Source organism: Botrytis porri (assembly GCF_014898465.1).
Source record: "Botrytis porri strain MUCL 3234 chromosome Unknown BPOR_002, whole genome shotgun sequence".
Taxonomy (NCBI): domain Eukaryota; kingdom Fungi; phylum Ascomycota; class Leotiomycetes; order Helotiales; family Sclerotiniaceae; genus Botrytis; species Botrytis porri.
Genome location: NW_024066076.1, coordinates 2300552 through 2328213, shown reverse-complemented (window position 1 = coordinate 2328213; position 27662 = coordinate 2300552). Strand labels below are relative to the sequence as shown.

Sequence of the window (27662 nt, the reverse complement as noted above, 5' to 3'; positions counted from 1 at the left end):
TGTAACATTATCTACTCGTGTGTTGGTTCTCAGGGGATGCTGGGGAATAACTACCTGGAAGCTTAAGTACCTCAAAAATGATATACTTCTGACTCTTAGTTTGCGTGAATCACTACATTGAAAACGAAATACTACACTGAGTAGCAGTGAAAGGGTTTCTGAGCGCAGTCTATGGCTTTCTTTTTTCTTTTTTTTGCCAACTTCATTGAATTGGAAAATCATAAGATGACTCAAGTGTGAGGTAAGTCACGAGATTTTGAGCTTGAGCCTTAATAACGAGGCGTCAAAACCATTAGCGAGCTAGTGACCTCAAGTACTTGAGGTCACTAGCTCGCTTTAACCACGTCGATACTTGGCATCATTCATCCCCAACTCCCTTAACTGCGCGCAGTGCTCTAAAAACTTCACAATTATCAACGCTACGGTACTATGGATCCACCACATCGTCGACAACCTCGTTTCAAAATAACTTGGTGGATGCGAAAAAAGTATAATATCAAAAAATGGTTCCGTGAATTGTTCAGTACCCGCTTTCACCTCCGTGGAAGCATCATCCGTCTTCGACATATCTATCCGCATCCATTCTTAGCCCTTTTTCGGCTTTTCATACCATTTCCATCGTGGAGCTTTCCGCTACCTGAACCTGTTGCTCCTTCCGCCATTGCCCAAAACGAGAAATTATACGAAATTCGCAATAAACATCATGGAACTCTCCGCAATGTCCAAGTCTGGAGAGCTCGTGACACTCCACTCCGCTGTGTTTACCGCATGTATGAGATCTTAATGATGGGTGACTATGTTCCGTTAGGTAGCGAGACGGAATATTTTTGGCGTCAATGGACAAAGAAATGGTCTCTGAGTTCAATACCAGATCCCAAAGATACTGATCCCGTTCGTTATGCAATTGTTGCATGTATAGTGGAGGAGTTGGTACGCGCTTTCAACTGGAGGTTGGCTCTGGGAATGCGTCGCGATGGGAAAAATATTCGACGGGAGAATGAAGGTGATCCATATCCCCCGTATACTCCTGTTGTCGGACCTGATTGGACACGTTCTGTGCCTTCCATTGAGCCAGACATGCTAAAGGATTTACCCTCTGAAATGGTGACTGAGAGTGGAAAATTGGTTCTCGAAGAACGTGGGTGCGATGAAAACTTCGCAAAACGGAACATCATCACGAATGTCGGCTGGTTCTATACAGTGTGAGCAATGAACCAATGGCCTCGGGATCGATGTAACACATCATAAAATCGACATGATGTTAAATTGCATAGGGCGTCCGGTGGAATTCATGCACAGACTTAAACACTATGTTAGTACTAAGGGACGAAGTACTTTAAATAACACTGAAAGAGCCACCACATTAACTGAATCGGAGTGGAACAGTTGTACTAGTTTAGAAGACTATTTGATGACTTACGAAAAGATTTTTGAGGATTGTAAAAGAATATTTATATCAGTCCATAGTCTATAAATAAGTTAAGGTTATAGAAAGTAAGGTCTAAATAAACACTATCAAGCCTAATTATTAATCTTGATTGAAAGATATTGTCTAATTTATAAAACTATATTCAACCTCACGAAAAGATTGATTTCTTGAGCATAAAATATTATTTGTTAATCTATTCGATAAAATAATTAAAGATGTATAGTACATATTAGAATTAGCTATAACTTCTATAAAACTTAATATAATAATTGTTTCATATATTATATACATAAAGAGAAAGTGTTATAAAGTTTAAATTAAAAATAAAAGAGAAATAATATATCAAAGTTAATGAGTCGATGAAAATAAGTATAATTTAATATTATCTTTTAGATTCTATATATCTCTATTAAATTTTCGAGTTTCATTTAAAATCAAATAAAGTTTGATTTAAAAAAAAGTAATTTTTATTATTTCTTATTTTCAGAAAATCATTCAAGATTGAATTTGAAAAAGAGATTTAAATTTTCGAATTTTCATACTTGAAATCTCTAAAATAAGCGAATTTATTCTTTCAAAAGTAATAAATCTAATCTTTTTTTATTTTAAATATAAATGACTTTCTTAATTATAAATGAATCTTTATAAAAATATATTTAACTAAAAGTTAAGCTTTTATTCAATAATATATTAGACTTTTAGTATTATAGGTATGAAATTGATTGAATTATTTAAGATCAAAAAAGTATCGAAAATTAAGCACTTTTCGAATCAATTTAATAATTTCAATAGCTTTTATTTTAATCATTTTACTTTCAAATCTTTAGAAACGTGGAATTAATATAATTATTGTTGGTTTGAGAAGGATACGGAAGACGTGGCACCCACGGTATTCGTAGGTCCTAAATGTCTATATTGTATTCTGTCTAAAGAGCTAGCTATGTATAGGAAGTTGTAGGCCTTTTATAGACCTTATAGAAAGAGCTAGTCTCTTTCGCATTCGCTTAGGACTTGTAATACTATAGCTAATGAATTGAAGCTATTTAATAGATCCTAATGATCGACGTTCATATAATTATTATACTAATTAATTATATATATCAATTCTAACTTATTTTATTGAAAATTGTTGAAGTTATAACCGTTTTTGATTTGTACTATACATCTTCATATATTTCGCCGAGTAGTTAATACAATATTCGAAAAGTATATTGAGATCGAAATCATATAAAGTGCTCAAAGCAATCAACACTAGTCGATCACCATTTTTGTTCCGTTCCTCATCAGGGCCCCTCCTTCTGGATACGATCAATATCATAAATACATGTGATGCGGGGTAGGAGCCTTTGGTACAACCTTCACTCACTCATTTCTCATAGACAAGGACTACCTGCACACCTTTCTCGTAGCCCCCTTGATAATGTACATATCCTTCACTGCCACCAAACGATTAGGATTGATGAATGAGCAATAATCCACAATCGTTTTCAACTTTTCTGGTACTTAATTCACCAAGACGAACTTTTGGTAATTCAATATAACGCCTGGAGTGACATCTTGACAGTACCAGCTATCTCAGCCTCACAAACAACTCACGATATCTCGATAGTCATTCATTACGTTATTCCCTCATTTGACACAGATATTTCTAACAAGAAGAGATTTTTACGCGCCGACGACTTCCATCACGGTCAGTCCTGAAAACAAAATCTCAATCAAAGTGCCCTTGTGCTAATTTATCGTAGGGTTACAAGAGCTCGACAAGGAGATGGGTCACGACGAGTTCCTTGTGGGATTTGCCCCAATTGAGATTATCACTGCCGGAGGTTTCCTCGCGGTTTGCTATCTTAAGAATCGCGAATCCACGGGCGATCTCGACTACATTATTGACCCTGAATGGGCTACAGACGCTGACATTCAAGTGCCTCTGGAGAAAGCAGTATTGGCAGTGGCGGAAAAGTGTGGTTTCAATAATGATTGGATGAATCAAGAGATGGGTTTATTCACAACCAAGGCAACCGATAAGCGGCTCTTTGAACAGGCAAAGAAAGAAGACTTGGTTCTTTTTAGAGGCGAGCATATAATAGTGTATGCAGCTCCGATTGAATGGGGCTTGGAAAGAAAGTTGCGAAGGATCTACGTCGGTGGCAGGGAGCGCAAGACCGAGTTTGATATGAGCGACGCAGTGGCCATGCTGAAGTATTTGAAGGACACAAAAGGTCCACTGGACAGAGAGTATATTCGGACGCTTAACATGAACGGATTTGATGTGGTGCCCGATGACAATGCCATGAATCGTGTGGCTGCAGAGTTTCAAAGGGTATATGGAGAGGAGGCTTTTGCTTAGATAGGAGCTGATTATCATCAAAGTATCGTCCACTAGTGGGTATACAGACTAACGGGACACTCCGAAAATGGACTTGTATATATCTCTTGATATATTCAATTTTATGTTGTAAAAATTGTTGTAATTGTTTATTTGAAATGAAACAATCAAAGAATGAATTTTAACATCAAACAATTGAAGAAGGAATTTGTCAAAAAATTCGAAAATTGGGAAGTGTCCCGTCAACCTATGCACCCATTAGTGGTCTAATGAAGAGGAATTGAGACACTATTTAAATTTGAAGGGTGATTTGATTGTCGTGGAATATTGAGGAGTACTACGAGTATGAACAGAGTCTTTCCAACCTCCTTACTGCACCCCATAAGTTTTGTGACAAAAACCCTGTAAAAATGATGTTTTTCTATGTAAATTAAAAAAGTTGAAAACTTTTTCAATTTAAGGAATTTATTTTCAAAATTTCAAAATAGGTAATTAATACTATTTTGTATCGAAAAAAATGTATAATCTACTTTTAATTATTTTTGTTCATAAATTATATAGATTTAAAATAAAAAAAATTGAAAATTTCTAACTTGTAATACTTTTCCTATATAAAATAAGCGATTTTTTTATAGAAAATTTATGATTTTTTTCAATAACTTATAACTTTATAAATAAAATATTCAAAAATAAACCAGCTTTTTTAATATAAAATTAAAATGATTCTCAATCGAGTTTAAATTCTTTTTATTATTTGTATAAAGCTTTAGTAAAGAAGAAGAGGGCTTAAAAGCTGAAAAATTAATGATTTTAGCGGGGAAATCGAAATCTGTGCGGTGAGGTTCTAGAACTCTTCGTATGTCTCTATGATAACTCAATTTACAGAGCCATGTAATTAACGCACTAACAATAAAAATTGCCCAACAGACTTGGCTCTTCATGTTTTCATATTGTTCGCGTAAATTTCCTCCACCCGACCAATATTTGTACACCTCATTTGCCCCTGTCCCATAACTCAACCAAACTCCACGGGAGGCTTTTCCCTCGATAAAAATTGTATTTCCCATGAACTCCATGTCTTTCCCTAGACCAATAGTACAAGAAATGACCCAAGAATATCACAGTCGAGCCGAGTGCGTGATTAGAATTGTTATTGCTCCACCTCTCCTTCTTCTTGCTGCTCCTCTGTACCAGCCCTAGCCTCAGTTACCGGAGGAGCGGTTCTGGATTCAAGCTCGGACTCAAGTTCATTGTCTTTGGGGGTATTATCTTTGTCGTTTTTTATAGTATCTTGACTCTCGTCCGGTAGTGTATTCTCATCATTCGAAGCTGCAAGAGTTTCAGAGCTAGTGTCTTCTCTTCTTGCTCGCTTCGCTAACGGCACCTCTTCTATTTGATCATCAGCCTTACGTTTTGGGCTGACTATCATGTCAGGATCGATCTTTGACGAAACATCATTTGCAGCTGTGGTTTGGTCATGGCTAGAAAGATCATTTGCGGCTGCTTTGAGAGGAGCATCATCTGTTCCAGAGGTAGGCGAAGGTCGAGAATTTTCAGTCGTTGAGGTGTGCGGCTTGCTATCTTCAAGCTTTTCTTTGGGCTGACTGTCACGAGATTCGGGGTCTGACTGGGAATTGTGCTCCGAAGCATTTGCTCCATTCCCATGGGCATGACCGTTGCCATTTTGATTTTGAGTATGCTCAGACTTTGTAGTAGTATCAGCTCCATTTTGTTCTTCTTTTCCACTTGAAGCATGAAGGTATTTGGCAGCCGCGTTGCCGGGTTGGTCTTGGTCCGTAATCTGAAAAGGACTGTTGCTCAGGAATTTATGCAGTATTAGTCCAGCTTCAACAATTTGAGGTTCAGTACCCCCAAGATGCTCCCACCAGTCTTTACCCTCTATCTGGGGAATTTCGCATTTTTTAGCTGTCGCGGCAAATAGAAGTGTTGTGATTGCAATTATTCGAGGACTTGTTATGAGTCCTAAAGTTGAATGGTGTGTGTCGCAGATCAAAGCCCATGTATAATTCCTGAGCTCTTTGATTATCGCAGACTCGACACCCACCTTTGTAAATTCCTCAAAGAAACTCACGAGGTATTTCAGCGGAGATGTCGCAGAAAGGTCGAAACATAATAACTCCAACATAAGTTCCTCATACATCAAAATGCTATCACGCCATCGCCAATATTCTTTAGAGCTGGCATCAACTTCGAGCTTCGGATTCTTCTGAGCAATCTTGATACAGGAGAAAATGAATTGTTTGGTTCCCCGAATAGTCTCTTCGGTCTTTGTCGCGAGAAATAAAGCTGTCGCTGCGATTTCCTAATAGAATCAATTAGTATTCATTGCGCCAGTGATTGTATAACAAAGCTAGACAAGCAGAACTCAAGCAAGCAAAATAAGAGTATATGGCACTGTGATTTCGACTCAAAGCGTGGTAAAGTCTACCTCTGAAATGTGATATAGAAGGATGATTCACCGAAACCCCAAGAATCAGATAATAAAGGAAATACTTACATAGTGATGAATCCCGGTGCAACCCTTCTTGTCCAAAACCATGCTTCTGCGCATATAGAAACGGTGAAAGTATAGACTTGCGACGCTCACAGTAGTCATAGGGATATGTAGCATGTTTCCGATTGATGACATGAAAGAAACACCTTTTGCCCTGCGAATACGCTCTTCTTCGGGCGATAGACCTTCTAGAATAGATGGAGTGGCTTTAAGCTCTGCCTCTGTGAAGAGCCATTGATCTGGAACTTTGGTCGGCATTTCTGATATCAATGCGTACTTTGTTTGACGGAAGGGTGGTTCGGGAGGTAGGTGATGATTTGACAATCGCGGAGGCGAAGGAACCGCCGGTGGTATGTACTTCTCAGTTATAGTTGAGGCGCAAGAAGATGGAGGTCGAGTGTGAGTGTGGTTTGAATGATCATCCGGAAATTCGAATTCGGGAGTAGGATGTGGACCGGCGGTGGTCATAGGAATGAAGAGGTGTGATAGAATTTGATTTGCGATCGCGAGGCTGTTGTAGACGTAAAAACTTGCTTCGTCTACGGGAAGGCTGTCAACTTTAAACAAGTTTACAATGGCCTTTTAAAGTCGGGTGGTAAAAACATGTACAATTCCAGTTCTGCTATCATTAAAACTCATTATCGATGGAATTCTTGTCACAATACCAAAAGACTAACTAGACAATTGAAATCAAAATCGCGATAGCTTGAATCGAGCTAGTCGTATCTTAGCGTCATTCATGACTCACACGTGACTGCGTGAACACGCGCCAAAATCTACCGCGTCTTGACAGCTAAGCCGTTTCTTGTCTACCGTACATGTCGTCAAGTTGGCCTACAGTCCAATATATACCGAATGACTGGATACATTCCACAGGTATGGTGATGACTAGGCGTGTGTCTCTAGTTCAGCATTCTTCAGGAATCAACATATCGACGGTCATATCGCCACGCCACCACAACGCCGACTATGGTTGTGTTATTTGACTCAATCAAAGTGATGTCGTGGAAGTAAAAACTCACAACGAAGTCCAAGTGGATAATCTTTGGTTATATCACGAGATTCTGAGTATGGTGATTCTCATTAATATTGTAGAGTGCAAAACCTGGTGGAATTTTACTCTAGGGATGATTTCAAGCAGCTTATGGCGGAAGTGCCGCAATATGAGACATTCTTTCTAGACGTGAACCGCATTTCTACTTGAACATTCCAACTGTTCATCGCGCCAAGCCCCAAGATATGCGTCTTAGTTATAGTCAGGATACCCTCATAGATATTATAAATCTATTGCTGTCATGTAGAATCAATAGCGGCTTTTCAATATCCAACATCATGATTCTATCAAATCTGTTCATAGCTTCTTTAGGCATCATTTCAGTCACTTCGTCTCATTCATCCACCAATGTTTGCCTAGATGCACTCTCATCAGACCCCAGTGACGCGGAAGAATTTTGCATACAATATTTAATCTCCAGCACTATTCCTGTTCCTTCATTTGCATCACCGTGCTTGGGCACCGACTCGTCTGACAATCAGTTATTCGAATCTTGTTACGAGCTGCTTCATCAATTGGAGAAAGGAGTTTTACTGCCTGACTCCTCACATCTCGGCCTACTTGAGGGGCCTGTCAAGCGTGGAGAAAAATCAACTCGCGATGGAGGCTTCTTCAATACAGGAAGTGTGCCATCAGTAACAACCAATATTGGCACGTATGATAATTATGGATGTTTTGAAGATGGCGCTCGGGGAAAACCTCTGGGCTCTCCGCTGCTCAATCTGACTGGCCCTGCAGCGGACACAATTCAAAGTTGTGTAAATGCATGTTCTATCTCGGGGCCAAATTCAATACCATACCGCTATGCCGGCATAGAGCCTGGATCTTGCTGGTGTTCTAATTACATCTCAATTCTCTCCGTCAAAACCGCTTCTTTCTGTCAATCGAATTGCCCGTCTAATTATGGCAAATACTGTGGGGGTACTGTGGGCGGAGTACTTCACATGCAGATATATGAGTTGAAGAATGTGAATCCTTCGTCGACGACATCTGTGAAAACGACAACTACTTCTTCGTTGAGGTCTTCTATTAAGTCATCCATCTTAACGTCACAGTCAGGGACTACATCTTCATCTAAACTCTTGAGTTTGACGACGTCAACGAGCAGTCAAAAGTCTTCGTCAATTACCAAATCTTCTTCTTCTAGCCCAACGCACTCTACATCTAGTACATCAACAGCTCCCGTATCTTCCACAATAAGCAACATCCCATCTACCTCTCTTCCACCAATTATCGAAGGATCAACCACCATATCATTTGGTTTACCTCCTGACCCTCCAACTGTTCCTCCGATCGTCGGTCCTACTGGTACAGAAAGCTATATTTTACCATCGGGTACTTTCGCTTACCCGAGTGAATCATCAACTCCCACCCAATCATTCGGCTTGCCTCCCGATCCCCCAACTATCCCTCCAATAGTTGGTCCTACCGGTACCGACAGTTACATTCAACCATCGGGTACCTTCGCTTACCCAAGTGAAGTATCAACCACAGGTAAGCCTAATACTTGGGCATCTTTAATATTTGATGAGCCTGAATTTTGGACACGAGTTTCTTCTGACGCAATCCTAGGCTTTGTGGAACCAACTACTGCCCCTCAAAAGGTTAAACGCGAGTATGATATCACCGCTCCTGATAGTCCCTGGCTCCCTCTTCTCCCCCTAACTTCTCCTGAAATTCTCAAAGATGTCGCTCCTGGTCAAGTTACAGGTTGGAAACAACAATCTATTGTTCCAAGATCTGATAAGATGAAACGCGAATACGATATCAACGCCCCTGATAGTCCCTGGAAATTCCTCTTTCCTCTCACCTCCCCAGAATTCTCAAAGAAGTCGCTCCTGGTCAAGTTCCCGGCTGGAAACAACAATCCGTCTCCCCACCTCCCTCACCCGTAAAACGCGAATACGATATCAACGCCCCCGACAGCCCTTGGCGACCCGTTCTTCCCCTCTACACACCCGATATCCTCAAATCCGTTCCCGAAGACCAAGTTCCCGGTTGGCGAGGCCAAGCTTCTGCTCCTCTCATCCCCGATTCTGACGTTCCTCCAAGAACTAAATCTAAACCTAAACCTAAAACCAAAAATCGTCGCCAACTCGGGCGTCTCCCAGAAAACTTCCTCGAACCTCCCGGTCGTCCAGATTTCATCAAAACATACCCAGAAAAAGATAACAACAAACCTCTCCCCCCACCTTTCAACAAAATGCTCGATGCCGTAGACCCCAAAACCGGCAAAAAATTACCCATCCCAAAGCCGAAACCTAGATACAGCCATTCGAAAATCAGTCTGCAGAAATTTCCTAGCTTGAAAGAAATCGGATTGGAACAAGATGGGAGGGAACATGAAGGTAAAAAAGGGACAAATGTAGATGAGAATGAGAATGAAAACGAAGATGAAAATGAAAAATCCGAAACCGCAAAAAGAATCTCAGACCTGGAAAAAATAAGAGATAGACGCTATGCGCACAAACTCCACCTACAAGGAACACCCAAAGCGTATGCGGAGATGAGGGAGAAGAGTGAGAGAGGTGCGCGTCAGGGACAGAAGAAGATGGGGATGGAGGAGTGGGAGAAGAAGATTTTTAGGGGTTTGGGGAAGGAGGGGGGGAAGGGAGAGGATGAGCAGGAAGAGGGGGATGGGGAAGGGGAGGAGGGAGAGGAAGAAAATTGGATGTGGAGAACTTGGAGTGGGAGTGGGGGCAAGAGAAAGGGGAGGAAAATTCGTTTGGAGAGGTGAGGAGGAGGTGGGGTGAGGGGAGGGGAGTATCTACTGGGTGGATGGATGGAATGATATGAGATGAATCGCATGTCAGGGCGAGGAATCTTGGGATTTGAATTTTTTAATTTCGAGTTTGAAACACGACGCTAGTGCTATCTCGCAATTGGCAATCAGACCTAGTATGAATAATCGACGAAATATTCCATTGATGAAGCCGCATATTGAGATCCAAATCCAATCACTACATCCACTTTTCTCACACGATACACTTTTTCCATTGAACTTGAACGAGCGGCTCGGGAGTTAGTAAGCTGATTATGAATTTTCTTCTGATGAGATGCAGTTGAGAACTAGAAATTCTCTACGTAACATTTTTCATTTTTCATTTTTCATTCTCAGGGATCGGGATATCTGTAATCCTTATTTACTTATTTTACCTGTTTGAATTCTATATATGAAAATCACAATCATACCTCTTCATCCGTACTCGCACTTTCCCCCCTTTTTTACTTCATCATTCTTACTACTTTGCATGTTCATTTTTTCATTCATCCATTCATCCATCCATCCATTCCTCATCCCACCACAAACTTTAAACAACAAGGTAGGATACCATACACCATACACCCTCCTCCCTCTCTCCCTTCCTCTCTCTCCCTTCCTCTCTCCCTTCCTCTCTCCCTTCCTCTCTCCCTTCCTCTCTCCCTTCCTCTCTTCCTTCCTCTCTCCCTTCCCCGCAAATCTTCAATCTTCAATCTTCAATTCCATAATTCCACAATTCCATAATCTACACATACACACACATATCTACCCAAAACCCATACTCATTTCCAAATTACAATCCCAAATTCGTATATCAAATATACATACATACATACATACATATAAGAAATTCATAAAGAGCGAATTATCTCCCCCCCCCCCCCCAAAAAGATAAGCAAGCAAATAGTAGAATCAAATCCATTCATTCATTCGATTCTTAAAAATCCATCCACATCCAGAAATCCACCTATGCATACATACATCCCATATATCGCACTGCAACCATGCTATCCAATCCTATCCCCTATGTCCTATGCTATGCTATGCTATGCTATCCAATCCCAATCTATGATACCCTATCCAATGCTATCCAATGCTATCCAATACTATCCAATCCTAATCAATAATATCCTATACCCTTCACCTATCCCCTACCCCCAATCCCCAATCCCCATCACCCCTCCCCAAACCATCTTATATCCCCCCGAGGGCTTTATCTTCCCTCTTTTCACCACCCTCCTTTCAACCCCCCCTCCTCACTTCAAATAGCCTCATCCCCCAACCCCAATATAATCCCCATGTATAACCATACCTCCGCTCCCCCCATCTCCCAGTCTCCCCTCCCAGTCTCCAGTCTCCCATTCCCTTTACACATCTACCCCGCATCATACCATCCCTATCCTCCCTACCCAACAAAAGAAACCAACCAACTAAACACACTTAATATATGCAAACGAGCTAGCCAAAAAGAAAAAGTCTCCCATAAAATATGAGTAAAGCAACGAACAAAGAGTAAAGTAAACGCACGCACGCACGCAATGCAATGCAACGCAACGCAACGCAAAACAACCACACCACCCGAAAGCCCTAAAGATGACGAAAAAAAAGCCCAACACCATTTGCTATGCAGGTATCTAAAATGTTTTTCATATACGCTAAGAAGCAGTGAATCCATTCCAATCCTCCCATCCAGGTCCAATCAATCAAAAGTTCCTACTGCTCGAACTTGAAAATATACTGAAGTATTTGTAACAATACAACTCATTATCCAACCATCTCATACTTTTTCATCCAACTTGATAATTACCACTTCACTCCTTTCGAATCAACAGTGTAGTTATATCCAATTCCACTACTTTTATCCCTGTACAAAATAACCCCCCCCCCCCCCCCCCCTATTTTCTAATCCGTCCATTTCAGTCAGAATGAGACAAATTACGCTTCATCGTCACTGCGGTATTTCTTATGCAGCGAATTTTCTAAATCCCTCTACACCCAAAGTAGGAACCTCCACCCATTTCAGGGTTGGTACTCCCTCCGACCTTCTCCTCTCAACAAAGTTGTTGCACTCTCCAACAATTTGCATCCATTCCGCTAACGCCCTACCCGCATATTTCGATCTTGCGAATCTATCTCTCCCCGCAAGTTTTGGATCCACAGGTGCTACTTCCTTACTCATTCCTGGAACTCGAGCACCAAGCCATGCATGAGCCGGAGCAGGAAGACGAGGCGGTGTAAGTTTTCTTTCATTTGCAACATTAGAACCAGCAGGTCCTCTACCGGCTGCGTTACCTTGGAGGATCGAATGCGCTTTTTCGAAATTTTGGGCCCATTCCAAGGAGAATTTAAAGCTATAGGCACGGTGAGATGCGGTAGCTGGAGGAGTTTCGCTGTCACTTGAATTCTTGGAATGAAGAGCAGGTCTAGTTCTTGCCACAGATGTAGCTTTTCTTGCTTCCTCGAGTGCCTTCTTTTCAGTTACAGGTTTGAGGGAAGTGGAAGGAGAAGCAGCTGATTCAGGCGAAGAAGATAGAGATGGGATTATTTTCCCCATAAACGTCCATCTCTTCTTGTTTGGAGTAGTGGGCGTTTCGCTAGAAGGTTTGGGAGGTTCATTTTCGTTTTCTTTTTTTTCTATTTGTGTCAGATCTCCTAGAAGTGACTGTCTTTTGTATGCACTGGACGGTTTTCGAGGTAGAATTGTAGGATTGTTAGTTGTCATTAAGCCATCGAATCCTAGAAAGAGATTTGGCGCAGACATTTGTGTGTCATTACGGATGATCAAGAGTCGTCGGCCAGGTGCTGGATAACAAGGTGTTGTAGACGGAGGAAGGAGGTCGGAACTCTCAGCCGCTTGTTTGAGGAAGATATAATTTGCCCAAGTACCCTTGAGCCGCGAAGAAACAATCCCAAAGATTTTTCTGTTTTTCAATTAGTCAATGTGCCTCACGAAAAGTGAATAGAATATGACTCACGTGTCAAGATCGGTAGCATCTCCATCCTCGCGGCACATTCTCCAACATAACAAGCGCATATAATATGCTCGGACCATGGGACACCAATGGTTGAAGAATTTGTCAAATGTATCCTCGGTAAGCAACCACTGCAAACACAGAATCTCCTTCCGAGTCTCATTGTTTGTGACAAGATTCCAGGCAGAGTAGAGAAATGCGAATAGACGAATTTCAGACATACTGTTCTGGCTCTCTAGAATCTTCCTGCAGACATCCAGCCAGAAGTGCCAATCAATGAAATCATCTTCAAATTCATGAGCATGATGGAATCGAACAAATAGTGAAAGTGCTTCATCCATAAAGTCGCACAAAACGAAACATGCATTGTGATCAAACAAGGACGTCCTTCGCGCTGAAGCTTGCATCATTTTACTAAAAGCCTGGGCGAAAGTCATTCGAGCAGGCTCGAAATCGGCAGGCCTCTCAGAGAGGAAGTCTCGAAGTAACATGATTAAGCGATTTTCGGCCATTAGCCTGGCGGAATTGGTGGAAGGGAGAGGTAAAGCAGCAGCGGATGCATCGGCGCCTGCAAGTACGTCCTCAAAGGCGATTGGAAGGGCTTCAACTGCTGGTTGACGATGAATGGTAGCATCCAGAGCAGTCAGAATCTGTGCTTGAACTAAAACGAAACCCGGCGCGCGTGCTTTGGTCGCAAACGGAAGATCCGAAGGCATAAATTGCTCGGCCAAGATATGATAATGTTTCGAAAACACATAGAAAAGATCACTATCTCGTCCGCACCATCTAGCAGCCCACAGACCATACCATGGTATCTTGGAAACAAGAATTGATAAGGCAGGATTTCTCCGGAGCTGGTTAGACATCGTCATCACTGACGTCCAACCCAATACTCGAACGTGTGGCGGAAATGTAGCAGCGACTTCTTCGGTTTCTACTTTATTGGGTCGTTTTGGTAAACCCAACTCGTCGGCAACACGTTTTAAAGTGTCGGCCGGTATTTTCCATATTCGAACGAGTATTTCTGAAATTCCAGGCACGAAGAAGAAAGCATAAGCAGCAGCCTTTCCACAGAATGTGACCAAACTTGCAGGAGCATGTCTCAGTGACATTTTGGCAACCACAAAGTGCATCTGAGATGTTAAGTTCTGAATAAACAAATTCCTGACATTGTGATAGACAGACTCGGCTAAAAATTGTGATCCTGATGAGTTCAAGGAGCTTGAAGATTTTCTTCCCCGTATAGACGTGCGCTCAGTGCGCTCAGGGGATCGGTTAGGAGATCTTTCCGATAGGGGCGAGAATTGTGATGGTCCAAGTCTCCACTCTGGCCGTGTCATGATCATCACGATAGCTTCAAGCAGTACAGGACGATCTACACCTGATACTATTTGATTTGCACGTCCATCTAGTACTTCCAGAAGCCCAAGCCACCATTTATTAAAGATGTTGATTCTTCTATCAATATCTTCCGGGCGAAGACATCTATTGGATGGGTGGTTGATATTATTTCGAAGGAATGGCAATAGTGTAGAGCGAACGACATTGGTTTTTAGCGATAGTGATTTAGATTGAAATTTAGAGTAATCGTTTTCTAACCCTCGGAAAGCCTGCCAAAGTTCATCTCGTTTTCGTGGTGTGTCAACACTCAGAAGCTTTTCCGTAGAGAAATTTTTGGGTAGCGGAGGGACTTTGTCAATTGAAGTCCTCGGCGTAGATCTGTTGTCTATCGAGCTACCTGGCAAACTGCTGGTGGATGAATTGACGGAGCCGAAGGTTGCGATACCCAGGATACTACTCGGTCTCTGCCTGATCTTTCGAAGAGTTGAATTCCTTTTCACTGGAGGTGGCTTGGATGGGCTATCGATATCCTCCACTGTGTGGTCGAATTTCGCGGGAATGCCTGCCGGAGGAGCAAGTACGGTGGTCGCCATTTTTGATGGCCCTTCACTTCTCCCATCGCTCTCAATTTGTTTTCCTGCTTTTCGATTACTTGGGGATGGCGATCTTGACGATGACGAAATCCAAGACTTTCGTGCAAACGTAGCAAAAGATTCTGATACAGATTTCGTCTTATCTCTGGAAGCCTTGGAAATCTGCGGCACTGGAGGTGCATCATCTGGAGTTGAATTGGCATATTCAGGAGCGGGGTTTCTCTCGGGGGATCCCTTCACTTTCTGAATCCAAGACTTTGGACGTGCCACCAGTGATTGTCTCCTCCCAACTCTCTCATTCTTTGCCTTGTCTTCCTTCGTGAGTCGGTTGGTCGATTTTCCTTCTCGAATGGAATGTGATTTTGGTGGAGGTGTTTCTATCTGTGGAAAGGGAAAAGATGGGGTGCTCGCGGCAGAGTTCAGTCTATGTAATTCGCCTTCATCATAATCGCTACTCGCATCTTCAATGGTTGGTAAGGTACTGAAACTCGCAGATCGTGGAAGTTCGGTATCGCTATGAATGGAAGACCTCTTGTACTCAACATTAACTAAATCGGGGATATTGGAAGAAGAGTGAGAACGAGGGAATGCGGTCTTCGAATCGAAGACCGAGGGCATTGTCAAGGTAGAACCATGCATGGCCGCAACAGACTGCATAGAGCAGAAAAATGTAGCAGAATTTAGATGAACATTTCAACTGTTTTTTTTTTCTCTTTTTTTTTCTTTCTTTCTTTCTACAAATGGAGATTCAAACAAACAAACAAACAAACGAGTGACAGATTAGTCGCGCGTTCTCTGACCTGCAGAGATGTCGACTGATTCGATGAGGCTGAGTAAATTTCCAAGATTGAAATCCTTCTGGAATAGAATATGTTTTCAAAAGCTAGGGTGTTGGGGGTAACGAAGGTTGTTGGAGTGGAGGATGGTGCGCGAGTCTTCCGTTTCAACAGTCTCTCGAATTTCAACGATTGTGGATACTTTTGTCCTCTTCCTTTCTTGTAGGAAATCCGGAATTGTCGAGAAAAGAAGTGATTGGATTGAGTTTGGATTGAGTTTGAATTGAATTGGATTGAATTGAATCGAATTGATTCCACGTGAATGTCCCAAGAAGTAAAGAAGTGGAAGGTATTGGGTTGGTAATCCTTTTTGAAAATCCGCGGAGTTTAGGTGAAAGCGAATGTGAATATGAAAGTGGTGGGTAGTGGTAGTGGTAGTGGCACTGTAGTCGTAAGATAGGCACTTCCGGGATTTGTCGCACATTAATTAACCACGATATAAAAATGTCGTATCTGATGGGGGAAAGTGGTATAGTATACGGTAGTATGTATGTATGTATGTATGTATGTATGTATGTATGTATATATGTATGTATATATGTAGGAGGTATGTATGCACAAACGAATGTCGAATTTATGTAGATGTTTCCGTTCAAGGAATATTTTTGATGGGGAAGAAAAAGAGGAGAAGAGTTAAAGGATGTACGACGATGATGATGAGATGGAGATGCATGAGATAGAAAGAAGAAAGTGAGGAGAGCGAATGAGAAGGAGGAGGAGAAGAAGGAGGAGGAGGAGAAGAAAGAAAAAGAAATGTGAACATTCAAGAGCAAATCACGATAACATCAACATGGTTCACAATCAATTGAAAACGTGGATTTTGATATAGCGATGAGGAATGAGTGAAGGGTGAAGAGTGAAGAGTGAAGCGTGAGTGTAAGGTTAGTTGGTAGTTGACCCTGAGTGAGTGGTGAAGGTGGAGTTTTTTTTTAACTGAATGAGGCTGGACTTGGGATTCATTGATAGAAGATCTTTTCCTTGATATCTACTTACTTGGGGAGGAGGTGAAATGATGATAATGCCTTGATTATTCCATTCTGTCTAGGTAGGGGGGGGGGATTAATATCATTTCCAATCGATTCATTGGAATTCGCACAAAGAGAGGGATCAGAACGATGCAACACAATACAATACAACACAATAAATACATTGCAACACAATACATTACAATACAACACAATACATTACAACACCACACAGCACAACACAACACGACATCACATCACATCACATCAGTCAGCATCGGTATAGTCCCCAGTAGTTAGTATATGATATCGGTACCATACGACAGAGGATGTATCTAGGAAGTGATAGTCAATATGGAGTACATGGGGATAGGTTATAACTATCCCGTACACCGAAATCTTTGGCTTCCAATATCCAATATCCAATATCCATATCCAGGGTCCAAAAGAACGAGCGTGCATTCATCAATCATACTAAAGTCCTTCATTCATACCGGCTCTTCGGAATCGGAATGCGTCCAAGCACATCATTTGATGGAAAAGAAAGACCAAGTGTTGAATAGAGTAGAGTAGAGTAGGGGTCTACCCGAGGTATCTCGAGGGATCTATGAATACCTAAATAGACCCTTGATATACTACGAGGGATTCTATAGGCAGGTATCTACAAAGTATGATATGATACTGACATTGCCTTTTCTCAACATATCTACAGAGAGTATAGTACCTACATACACAAGCGCACTTGTACTCAATTCTATTACATCCCGTCGTAGTAGAGAATTGCTCCTCACTTCCATTGGACATACTGCACGATTGATGCTATGTATCTATGCATGTACGTACTTCCATTTCTCATATCCTTTCTTTTCTTTTCTCTTCATTCATTATTCATTCCCCCTCTCCCCTTATCATGGCCTCGCAATGGTTTGATACAATTAACCAACAAGAAGCTATTTTTAGTTACGCACCGTATTACTTTCCGTTCATTACCTTGATCTATCTATGATTCTGACATGTTGCATGTGTTAGTTATATGCAGGCAATGCAGGCAATGCAGACCAGTACCAGGAGGCGCAGGCAGGCGTGGGAACCGAACAGCGCAAAGAGAAAGTGGGCGATAATGGTGCAATCGCACCGCTTTCAAAGAATTCTCTAGCCATGGCGAGAATATGTTGTGCTCTTCCAAGCTTTCTAATTTGTCCCCTTAAGCATCCCTTAGCATCATCCCTTAGTATCCCTTAAGCATAAGAACATGGGTCTGTCGAGTCCCCTCTGCGCAATGCCTTTATCGCCCATAAAACGTCTTTGCTTTCCGCTCGTGTTTCTGAGAAATTTCCAACTTGAAACCTTTACGAAGGAAGGATACTTTACGACACATAATCGTTCCTTTTGTGGGTACATGTTGTCCCTCTTCGGGTCGGTCGGATTGATACGTTATAATGGAAGAGAAATCTCACCGAGATTCGATTGTCGAACATCCCTTAAACCCTTGAGTGTTGTCGTAACCGAAAGAGATCATTACGAATGTTCCGCGCTTGGTGAGGTAGCATGTGGGTAGCTGCTATGTGGCCTGGTGGAGACATCGATGCTGGTTGGAATCGTTGGATGCAACGATGTTTCGTAGATCTCAGCAGGGGAAGTCTCATATCCGAGATTTGATGCCAAGATATCGAACGATGTTGAAGAAATAACGATACCGTGCAAAATTCAAATGTAATAACTTACATATCGATGCAAGCCATGCTTAACTTCTCACAGACTTTGAAAATGGTGTGGGGGAAATTGCCAATCAGTGAGATGAGATAATCTGCCAAAGTCTTACTCAAAATTTAAGAGTAAGGGGCTGTGGAGTCCTGAATTGTTGAATCAAAATACATCTACTTCTTCCAACCTACTGCGCCTGTGAGTCTTCTCCCCAAAAGAGCTCTTGCAGACCATGTTGTGGTGAGAATCCTCCGTACATAAGCTCTAGGTATCCCAAAACTTGCCTGTCTTAGGTCTTAGGTCGTATGCCTTTGAAGCCAGCACCAGATTGTGCACAGCTCTTACATTCCTGTCTGCATGTCAAAAACTGCAATGCTTATCGGAAAAGGAACGTGGATATAACTGCTTGGTCGCCTTCATGCAATCATTTGTTGTCTTTTCCTGAGATTGCTGCAGACCAGATGCATATTCTGCCATTTCGAAAGCAAGTCAAAAGAACACAGTAAGATAATGGGATAGTGCTGGAATGTGAAGATGTAAAGATGCACCGAAATTGACGAGATCCTTCTCCTTCTCCCAAGAACTCATCCGTCAATAGTAGTGGTCCACCTTCCTCGTTGGGTCTCCATAGGTAGTGCACAAACTGGCACAGGATACACGTTCTTCGTGGCTCTCACACGCAGAGTAGACACAAATTATAAAACACACAGCCTTATCAAAAAAAGCCGTCTTGGCTTTTAGATGTGGCTGGCGGATAGGCTCACGAATTATTGGTTGAATATTCTCCGTGGATAGTTTGAGTGCCTATCTTCTGTCGAATTTCACGAGATCAACACGAGGTAGATGGAAAATACATAGTACTGAGTCTTAAGGCCGCGTCGGTCTACTGATTAATCACTTCATCAACGGTGGAGATCGGATGTAAATTCCTTGATATCATCTGAAGACATTCGATATATATCCATAGGTATGTTACGAGGCAGCTGGTAGGTAAAAGGGTGACAACGGTACTGGTTATCAGCTAATAATAATACCTGGGTACTCTGCCTTTACTTCATCATCTAATTGATCATCAGCCTTGCATGCACGGCTGTGAATGTTCGCCTTCCCCACAAAATTATTGAATTGTCAATGTTCCAATCACAGCACGAAACCATTGCAAGAACACCACATCACCACTCCAATCCAGTACCGCAACTGCATTTACAACGGTTGCTCTACCACCTACAGTAATAGATTAACTGGTCAGAATACAACTACATCACACCCAACCTCTCCTACTTATGACTACGGAGCTTTAAAACATAATATCATTTCCAAAATACAAAATAAACGACATCTCAATACTCCATCACATTCGGTATAACGAACATTCAACGACATCATGGATCAACTTCCGCCTGAGATTCTGGACTTGATCCTTCAAAAGAATATCGACATGTGCCGCGACCATAAATCCCAACTTTTGGATTTGCGATTAGTATGTAAAGCGTTCGATCAAGGCTTAAAACTATCAATCTTTAAGACGACCTCGTTGGAATTCTCGCGATTCATCCGATTTCGAAATATCGATGACAACCCAGATGAAGTGAAGACGCTCCAAGATCTAGCTTCATTAGCATCCTCCATCTACATTGATATGATGATAACTAGAGATACAGGTATGCGTTAATACCTACTCCCTCGCCCCTCAAAATTGCATCACATCACATCATCTGCGCATTAATACGTAGTCCATGTACTGCTCGCGCTGCATCGTTTATCTATCAGCGAGGCACTTCAAAGCTAACACATTTGTTAGATGAGATTGATCAGCTTAAAGAGACCTTCAACGCTATCTATGCCGGGGTTCCTGAGATGGCAGACTTGATTGACTCCCTTCGGTCATATTGCCTCAACAAGACAACATTTACAGATGAGGATTACAGTCGTCTAGTTTGCATAGTCATGCAGAACGGTCCAGATATAACTCGACTCAAGATTAACCTGCCATTCCAGGTTATCAGCAATGCTTTCATGACATCTACAAGATTGTTCGCGAACACTCTAGCATGTGCGGCAAATCGTCCAGAGGAATATCAAAAAATAGATACATTGGTTCTAGATCACATCACTGATGTCACGATCAACAGTCTATGTAACGTGCACATCGATGTCCAAAATGCTTTCAAAGTTTTTGAAAATCTGAAAAGCTTATTGATATCATTCAAGAGACAAGAAAGCAGAACATCACTACAAACGGTTTTTGCTCGAAATTTCTGGTTGTTAATTGGGAAGGCCAAGGATTTGGAAACCTTGTGTATAATTGGATGGAACGTGGCGCAAACCACCAAACGTGTAAGAAATAAAAGAGTCGCGTCCAGGATGACGAACGAACAGTGGACCATGCGGTGCCTCCCATACCATCCTAGCAAAAAACTCGTCCTTAGCAAGCTGAGGTGTTTGGAATTAAAGCGGATGGATCTAGACCCTCTAACGCTGCTACTTTTGATCAAGGAAACCAGTCATTCCTTGACAGAATTATACTTGAATGACATCGGTCTGAAAGTTAATGGTTCGACCGACCGAGAGAATACCAGTCTATGGATAGGTTACCAAAATATCGAGAAGCCTGATGAATGCACATGGGTCGGCCTAGCTATCCGAGATATTGAATGTCTCAATCTCAAGATTCTTCGAGTTAGTAAACTTGGTTATGATGATTACAGTCCAGACCTTGATTCGGAACATCCCAATTATGATCTTGACGACCCTACTGGACACAATAAATCTTTTGATCAAAGGTTTGTGGAAGCCGTCATGGGTACAAAGGCCCCGCTGTCACTCGAGTTGGTATCCAATCCGTCTTCTGAAATGGAGAATCCACATGAAAAGGCAACATGTATTGAAGTTGACCCGAATACTTACGATGCTGAAATATATCAAAAGAGATACAACACAACATCGAACTACAAAAAATCCATTGATGGCATCTTCTACAATAACAATGAACGGGCATTGAGGGAATTACAAAACATAGTCAGCGTTGCCGACAGAGGCATGGCATTACTTACTAGAGAAGTGGAAAGAGGCACTAATTTGACTGCTGATCCAATTTCTGGCGCAATTGTTGATCCACCATTTGGTGCCTGAATAGTCTGACAATAAGCTGGAGCCCCTCAATCATGACTATATGAGACCACATCTCGACGATATGAGGATGTTTATATTGCACTTTGAGATAATTATTGCTCTATTTATGACCTTGCTATTTAGGGACAGCAAAATTTACTTGTACGCAATTTTCAAATGCTAATTGGAGACATACTAATCTCTAACTTGAGATTCTCCGTTTCATTACATGAACTGGGGACATGATCAAAACAAATACTGGAACCTTCAAACCAAGAAGGATTATCTTTAACTAGGTACAAATGCCATCAAGTCAGGTGATGACAGGAGTGTAGATGGTTTCGTCGCAACTTTTAAGTTAAGCGCCTAGTCTGGGACACCAACAGGTGGCAGATTAATCGAACACCCACTCCTGCCCCAAAAGTTAGTTTCATTTCTTATACTATTGGTCAGATCAGTCTTCGACAATGTACTTTCTGCCTTACGCAAGTTCCAACAATCGTCTTCGTGGCAACACAAATTGCGATCATGCAAATATCCTAGCTTGCTCTCGTTCCCATTTTCACACATGATATTAGCTACTCAGGTATAGCGGGTAGATTTTATCTTGTCGCTAAATGCACCAGTTGCTTAAAGTGATATAGGATTTACTTTTTCTAAAATCTTTAATCTGGTAGAATCTGCCTGCTTACATGTCTTCGCAGGACTGCGAAATGGCTATCTTAGATTTTTGAGGCCCATCATACGGTTTGGCGGAGCAAGACGGTGCTCGCAGGCTTGGCCTGTTGGGTTAGAGGGATAGAAGGTCCATAGCAGATAGAGGAATGATTATACTTAATGACCTCTGGTCCACACTTGACTTTGTCCCGACCTGGGATCTCTTCTTCTTCATCAACCAGTGAGCCAACTTATTTGTTCTTCCCTTCTCTTTTTGCAACTCATTCTTAGTTGAAAAATAATCAAAATCTACACATACAATCAGTCTCAAGATAAAGTCCAAAATCCAAATACACTACATTCTCATCCTCGTCTTGCCAACTGTTGAATCAAAATTCACCTACTTACCCTCGTGTCACGTGTTCGCGTGGAGCTTCGAAAGAAACAAATTCAAGATTTTAAATAATAACGGAAATTGATGATTGATCTTTGGAAAACAAGGTGGTGCTTCTTTTTTTGGTCAAGCTGAAGGAGTGATATCTTTCTCGGGGTCTGTTTTCCTTTTTTCTGGGTTCTATTCTTCTTTCTTGGCTTTCTCTGCTTTTCATTCTCCCTTCTTCTCTGGTAAAGGAAAGAGGGAAAGACGGTTGGGGATTTAAGAGATATGTCGAATTTCTCGGCGGGTCATGATGAGGGAATATATGGATACGCGGGTGCGTATCCCTTTTTCGCAGTGGATTTGGAGAGTGAGGGGAGGTTGGATGGGGATGCGGATGAGAGGAGGTTGGATGAGGTTGGAAATGGTAATGTGAATGCTAGCGAGAATGGGAATGGAAATACTTATGCGAGTGGAAATCAGATGGGTAAGGCAAAACAACATGTAAGACATATTTCTTCGGCTACGACGTTGATTGTGACGAGAGAAGAGGAGGATAAGGTGCAGGTTCCGGAGAAGGTGTTGATTATTGGGAAGTGTGGGGTGGGAGATGTGGATGGGGGTTTGGATCAGTATGGGGATGGGGATGGGGATATGGGGGAGAGAAGTGAGAAAAATTATGATGCGGATTTGGGATTAAAGAGGAATACGACGGGTTTGTCGATGGGGGGTTTGGAGGTGTTGGTTAGAGATGAGGATGTAGAGGTAGTGGGTGGGGATTTGGGGAGATTTGGGGATGGAGATGGAAATGGAGATGGGAATGGGCTTGAGGGGGGTCAAGGTGGGGATGGGAGAGGAAAGGATTTGAGGTGGGATGAAATTGGTGAGTTTCTTTTTTCTTCTCCTTTTTTCTGGATTTCTTCTCTGGGGTTGGTACTGTGAGATATATACGATGATGCGGATTTGTTTGTGAAGATTCATGGGGGTGGGAGTTGAGGGGATAAGTAATCATACTAATGATTTTCCAAAGCCGAATGGAGACAGGATAATGAATATATTCTTTCTGGATATCGGTATGTCTTCTCATTCTAATTTCCCAATTTATAGTTCCCCATCAAGATATTCCATATTCCATAATACACATGAGACAAACCCTATCCTCTCTCATAACTGCTAACTTCATCTTCTCATCTAGACCCGAAACGAAATCCTCACTCCGCTCCTGTAGAAGTATATTTTATCTGCACAATGAAACTGGTAATAAATCTCCCATCTCCCTTCCCCCCTCCCTTTCCACACAACCACCTCAAACTAACCCACCATACTAATATCTAAACAGTAAACATCCATTCCCATCTCCTCGGCGCACTACTCTTCACACTCCTCCCAATATATATATACCATTCATTACTACCTCGCTACCACGATGCAGCGACAGCGGATCTTGTGGTTTTTGCGCTATTTTTTGGAGGTGTGGCGGTTTGTTTTGGGTTGAGCTTTGGGTATGTTTTTTTTGTTTTCTTCTGCTTTTTGGTTTCTTGATATTTCTTTTTGATTTTCTCTTTTTCATTGATTGCATTGTAGCTTTGCGGGATAGTTCCTGCTTCTCTCTTTTGTTCTTGTGTAGTATTCTTCTTCATCACGACTATCTTTCTTTCCAGCACTCTTTCCTTTCGTTGTCGCGCTCAGGTTTGCATTTCATAGCAAAGGAAAGAAAAGCAAAATCAAGGGAGTAAAATCAGAACTAACATTGACTCCGCACTTGCAGATATCACACCCTCAATAACCACAGTCGCCAAACCGCATCCTTTTGGATCGAACTCGATTATCTCGGTATCGTAGCTCTCATGTGGGGAAGTACTGTTGCGACGATTTATCACGGATTTATATGTGATGTTAAATTACAGAGAATTTATTGGTCTATGGTATTTTTTCTCCCATTCCCTCCTTTCCCCCTTTCTTCCCCATCCACCTTCCTCCCCTCTACATCTCCTTTCCCCTTTCTTCTCCTTCTCCTTCCCCTTCCCCCTCTCCCCTCACCCCCATTCCTCGCTAACCCCCCACCTAGATCACACTCCTCTCCCTCACCCTCGCCCTCTTCACCCTCCTCCCTCCCTTCCGCACCGCCTTCTTCCGTCCCTACCGCACCCTCATGTATGCAGCCCTCGGTCTCTCAGCTATAATCTTCATCGTCCATTCAATTATTATTTACGGCATCGCATTGCAATATAAACGATTGAGTTTAGGATGGATTGCAGGCATGGCGGGACTTAATTTCGTGGGGGCATTGGCTTATTGTTTGAGGGTGAGTTTATCTTTATTTTATTTTTCGATTGTTTGAGGGGAAGTACTAGATATCCATCCACCTTGAAAGTTTACACATCTGCGGGTATTGAAAACCAAGATCACGTACCCTCCGTCTGAAATCCCAGTTCGTGAAGCTGGAAATTAAACGAAGGCCAAGGAAACTATGGGTGCAGCAAGAAAAAGAATGATGGATGTACTGACATGACACTCAATAGATCCCGGAAAAATACTACCCCGGCCGTTTCGATTTCTTCGGTAATAGTCATCAGATCTTGCATTGTATGGTTGTGCTAGCGGCGCTGGCGCATTTTGCGGGCTTGGTAAAGAGTTTTGATTATTTGCATGAGGGGAGTGGGGAGTGTGTTGAGGGGTAGGGGGGAGGTTTTTTTTTTTAGGTGGGAGGTGAGGGTGGGGATTGGAAAGGGGTTTGGAGATGGGAGGGGAGGGGAGGGAGGCTTACTTGATTGATTGACTTGTGGGTTTGGAGAGTGAGGATTGAGTTGATTTGTCGGGGTTCTTCGTGGTAGGTTCTGTGACATGGGAATATATCGATCGTGATATTTGGGGTTTGTGAAAGAAAGAAGAGGATGGGAGTGATGACTGAAATGAAATGAATGTTCACTGGTAGTTGTTGTCAAGAAATTTAAGTCCATATATACATACACACATACACATACATGCACAAATAAACCAAGACCAAACAGATCAAATCGATACCATTGTCATTCGTGATTTTCCTATTCTCACCCAGTAAATTGAAAAGCCACTAGGTAGGTAGGTATCTATCTATTTCGCATACGAAACGAGAAAATGAGATGTATCGAAAACAACTACAAAAGTATCTGATTCCTTTCCTTTCCTTTCCTCTCCTTCCTGCTCGAATCTTTTAGTAGGATGAATCTGCAGTGAGTAGTTTTTTTTAGTCTTCTTATTTTTTCTTATTGTATCATGTATGTATTCATGAAGGGAAAGTATTGTACAAAAGTCTTCTTCGTTTCTTCTTTCTTCTTTCCGCTTTCCTTCACCTGTCGATTCGTGTTGTACTGTACTGTAATGTATCGTATCGCTTGTGTCTTATTGTATTATCGCCCATTTTTCCAACAGCAACAACGTAAGATGCAAATCGACAAACGACACAACCTCAGAATCGAAAAGTAAGATCAGAAGGAGTAAGCAGAACCGAAAGCCGAAAGAAATAAAGTAAAACCAAATAATCGTAGCCCAATCTAGTCGTATGTATGCAAGTAATCGATCAAAGTCCCATGTACGCTGGCACCACACCACATGAAACCACATACACCATCTAAATCTTCCACTCCCTCTCAAACTCCCGCACCGCACTCTTCACCGCCCTCTCCGTCTCACCCAACCATCTCTCCGTATCCTTCATCTCCTCCTCCATATCCTGAACAATATCCCACAGACCAGATAACGCGTGATGAACTTTATCTTTACTCTTTTGCGCCAACTCCATCTTCATCTTCTCCTCCGAATCCCCTTCACTCTTCTCTCCTCCTATCAATTTCTCATTCGGTCTCAAACCCTTCAAACTCTTCCTCACCATATTCAACGCCCCCTCCACATCATTCTTCTCCATCCTCTCCTCGACCGCCTTGCGGAACCCCGTAGCTCGATTCTCCATATACGATATCTCCGTGCGGAATTGATTATTTTCCTCGGCGGGAAATGCAGGATTCTGCGCAAATTTGACAATTTCCCAATCTTCCTTCACCGCATCTGCAGCAACATCCTCTCCCTTTCGAAAAACGTGTGGAGATCCAGAAGTTTTCGCATTTGCACCAGAAGCACTCTCATCCGTGTTCGCAACCGCCGCCATCTCCTCAAGTTCATAGACCCCCTCAATAACCTCCCACAATCCCTTCACCAACTTATTTTTCTTCTCCGACACAAATGCCCGATGACACATAATCCTCTCGGCGATCACAATTTTCGTCTTGAGCAAATACTCCGAGGCATCGATTCCCATCCCCATGTTAAATTTCGAAAATTGTGCATCCTTGCCAAAAGTGCTGCAGTCGATATTTCTCGAATCCTTTCCATGCATTTGAGTATCGCAATTCGCGCCTTCGAAGGAGGGTTGAATGGTAGGAAGAACGTCGACGAATCCGACAGATGCATTGTTGACAGTCTGGTTGGCCATCATCATTCGAAGCATCATGATGCCGATGAGGAGTTGCGATGCGACCATGATGAGGAGAGCGGTGATTTCGCGGGGGTTGAGACCGCGCTGGGGAAAGAGAGAGAGAGACATCTTTGTTTTGGTCATGGAGGTTGGTGTGTGTATAGATCGAGATGGAGGATTTGAGATAGATCGATAGGGTTGTTGAGAAGTGACTTTGTTTTCTTGTTCAAGATCGGTCGGGTTTGGTAGGGTTTGTTTGTTTGTAAACTTGCAAACAGAATGTATTGTGACAACCTGACAAGCAACGCAACAAGAAGAAACAGGACAAGATAAGATGAATGTGTAACGATTCGTATCTTATAAATCGAATCAAAACTGCCAGCGAAAGAAGTGCAAACTGGTGGAAGGCAGTACTTTTAATCTGGTTAAAAGGATTGTCCGAAAGCGAGAAAGACGGAAGAAGAAAGTAGAAAAAGAAATCGAAAGATCTTGTAAAATCAGGCTGCCGAGTTCGGGTCAGGTGGTGAAGGGGCTGAGCTGTGAAGGTGAATATTAAGAGAAAGAGATATAGT

General features: G+C 42.1%; 9 protein-coding genes across 9 annotated transcripts; 5 read left to right on the top strand and 4 right to left on the bottom strand.

The window, feature by feature from the left end:
* Positions 1-429: 429 nt before the first annotated feature.
* On the top strand, positions 430-1206 carry EAF01_001695 (uncharacterized protein; the record flags this gene model as incomplete). The annotated part of the gene is made up of 1 exon (XM_038909945.1): positions 430-1206. One exon carries the CDS (start codon positions 430-432, stop codon positions 1204-1206), a length of 777 nt encoding a protein of 258 aa, XP_038774757.1.
* Positions 1207-2892: 1686 nt separating this feature from the next.
* On the top strand, positions 2893-4140 carry EAF01_001694 (uncharacterized protein; the record flags this gene model as incomplete). The annotated part of the gene is made up of 4 exons (XM_038909944.1): positions 2893-2956; positions 3039-3119; positions 3175-3726; positions 4109-4140. 4 exons carry the CDS (start codon positions 2893-2895, stop codon positions 4138-4140), a joined length of 729 nt encoding a protein of 242 aa, XP_038774756.1.
* Positions 4141-4905: 765 nt separating this feature from the next.
* Positions 4906-6738, bottom strand: EAF01_001693 (uncharacterized protein; the record flags this gene model as incomplete). The annotated part of the gene is made up of 2 exons (XM_038909943.1): positions 4906-6078; positions 6274-6738. The coding sequence occupies 2 exons, from the start codon at positions 6736-6738 to the stop codon at positions 4906-4908; spliced, it is 1638 nt and encodes a 545-aa protein (XP_038774755.1).
* An 864-nt stretch (positions 6739-7602) lies between these two features.
* Positions 7603-10061, top strand: EAF01_001692 (uncharacterized protein; the record flags this gene model as incomplete). Its single annotated transcript, XM_038909942.1, has 2 exons — positions 7603-8818; positions 8897-10061. 2 exons carry the CDS (start codon positions 7603-7605, stop codon positions 9217-9219), a joined length of 1539 nt encoding a protein of 512 aa, XP_038774754.1. The 3' UTR covers positions 9220-10061.
* A 1987-nt stretch (positions 10062-12048) lies between these two features.
* Positions 12049-15630, bottom strand: EAF01_001691 (uncharacterized protein; the record flags this gene model as incomplete). The annotated part of the gene is made up of 2 exons (XM_038909941.1): positions 12049-13006; positions 13061-15630. The coding sequence occupies 2 exons, from the start codon at positions 15628-15630 to the stop codon at positions 12049-12051; spliced, it is 3528 nt and encodes a 1175-aa protein (XP_038774753.1).
* A 1853-nt stretch (positions 15631-17483) lies between these two features.
* Positions 17484-22463, top strand: EAF01_001689 (uncharacterized protein). The gene is made up of 3 exons (XM_038909939.1): positions 17484-17627; positions 17753-20157; positions 20298-22463. The coding sequence occupies exons 2-3, from the start codon at positions 19881-19883 to the stop codon at positions 21626-21628; spliced, it is 1608 nt and encodes a 535-aa protein (XP_038774751.1). The 5' UTR covers positions 17484-17627; positions 17753-19880; the 3' UTR covers positions 21629-22463.
* On the bottom strand, positions 17818-18193 carry EAF01_001690 (uncharacterized protein; the record flags this gene model as incomplete). The annotated part of the gene is made up of 2 exons (XM_038909940.1): positions 17818-18019; positions 18045-18193. The coding sequence occupies 2 exons, from the start codon at positions 18191-18193 to the stop codon at positions 17818-17820; spliced, it is 351 nt and encodes a 116-aa protein (XP_038774752.1).
* A 465-nt stretch (positions 22464-22928) lies between the features above and the next one.
* EAF01_001688 (uncharacterized protein) lies at positions 22929-25321 on the top strand (the record flags this gene model as incomplete). The annotated part of the gene is made up of 7 exons (XM_038909938.1): positions 22929-23523; positions 23671-23713; positions 23836-23897; positions 23980-24142; positions 24409-24565; positions 24709-24945; positions 25163-25321. 7 exons carry the CDS (start codon positions 22929-22931, stop codon positions 25319-25321), a joined length of 1416 nt encoding a protein of 471 aa, XP_038774750.1.
* A 929-nt stretch (positions 25322-26250) lies between these two features.
* EAF01_001687 (uncharacterized protein) lies at positions 26251-27219 on the bottom strand (the record flags this gene model as incomplete). Its single annotated transcript, XM_038909937.1, has 1 exon — positions 26251-27219. The coding sequence occupies one exon, from the start codon at positions 27217-27219 to the stop codon at positions 26251-26253; it is 969 nt and encodes a 322-aa protein (XP_038774749.1).
* Between the last annotated feature and the right edge of the window lie 443 nt (positions 27220-27662).

Coding starts and splice junctions, on each gene's coding strand:
- EAF01_001689 (XM_038909939.1), top strand. CDS start 19,881: ATGGATCAACTTCCGCCTGAGATTCTGGACTTGATCCTTCAAAAGAAT. Junction 20,158..20,297: donor GATGATAACTAGAGATACAG/GTATGCGTTAAT, acceptor CACATTTGTTAG/ATGAGATTGATCAGCTTAAA.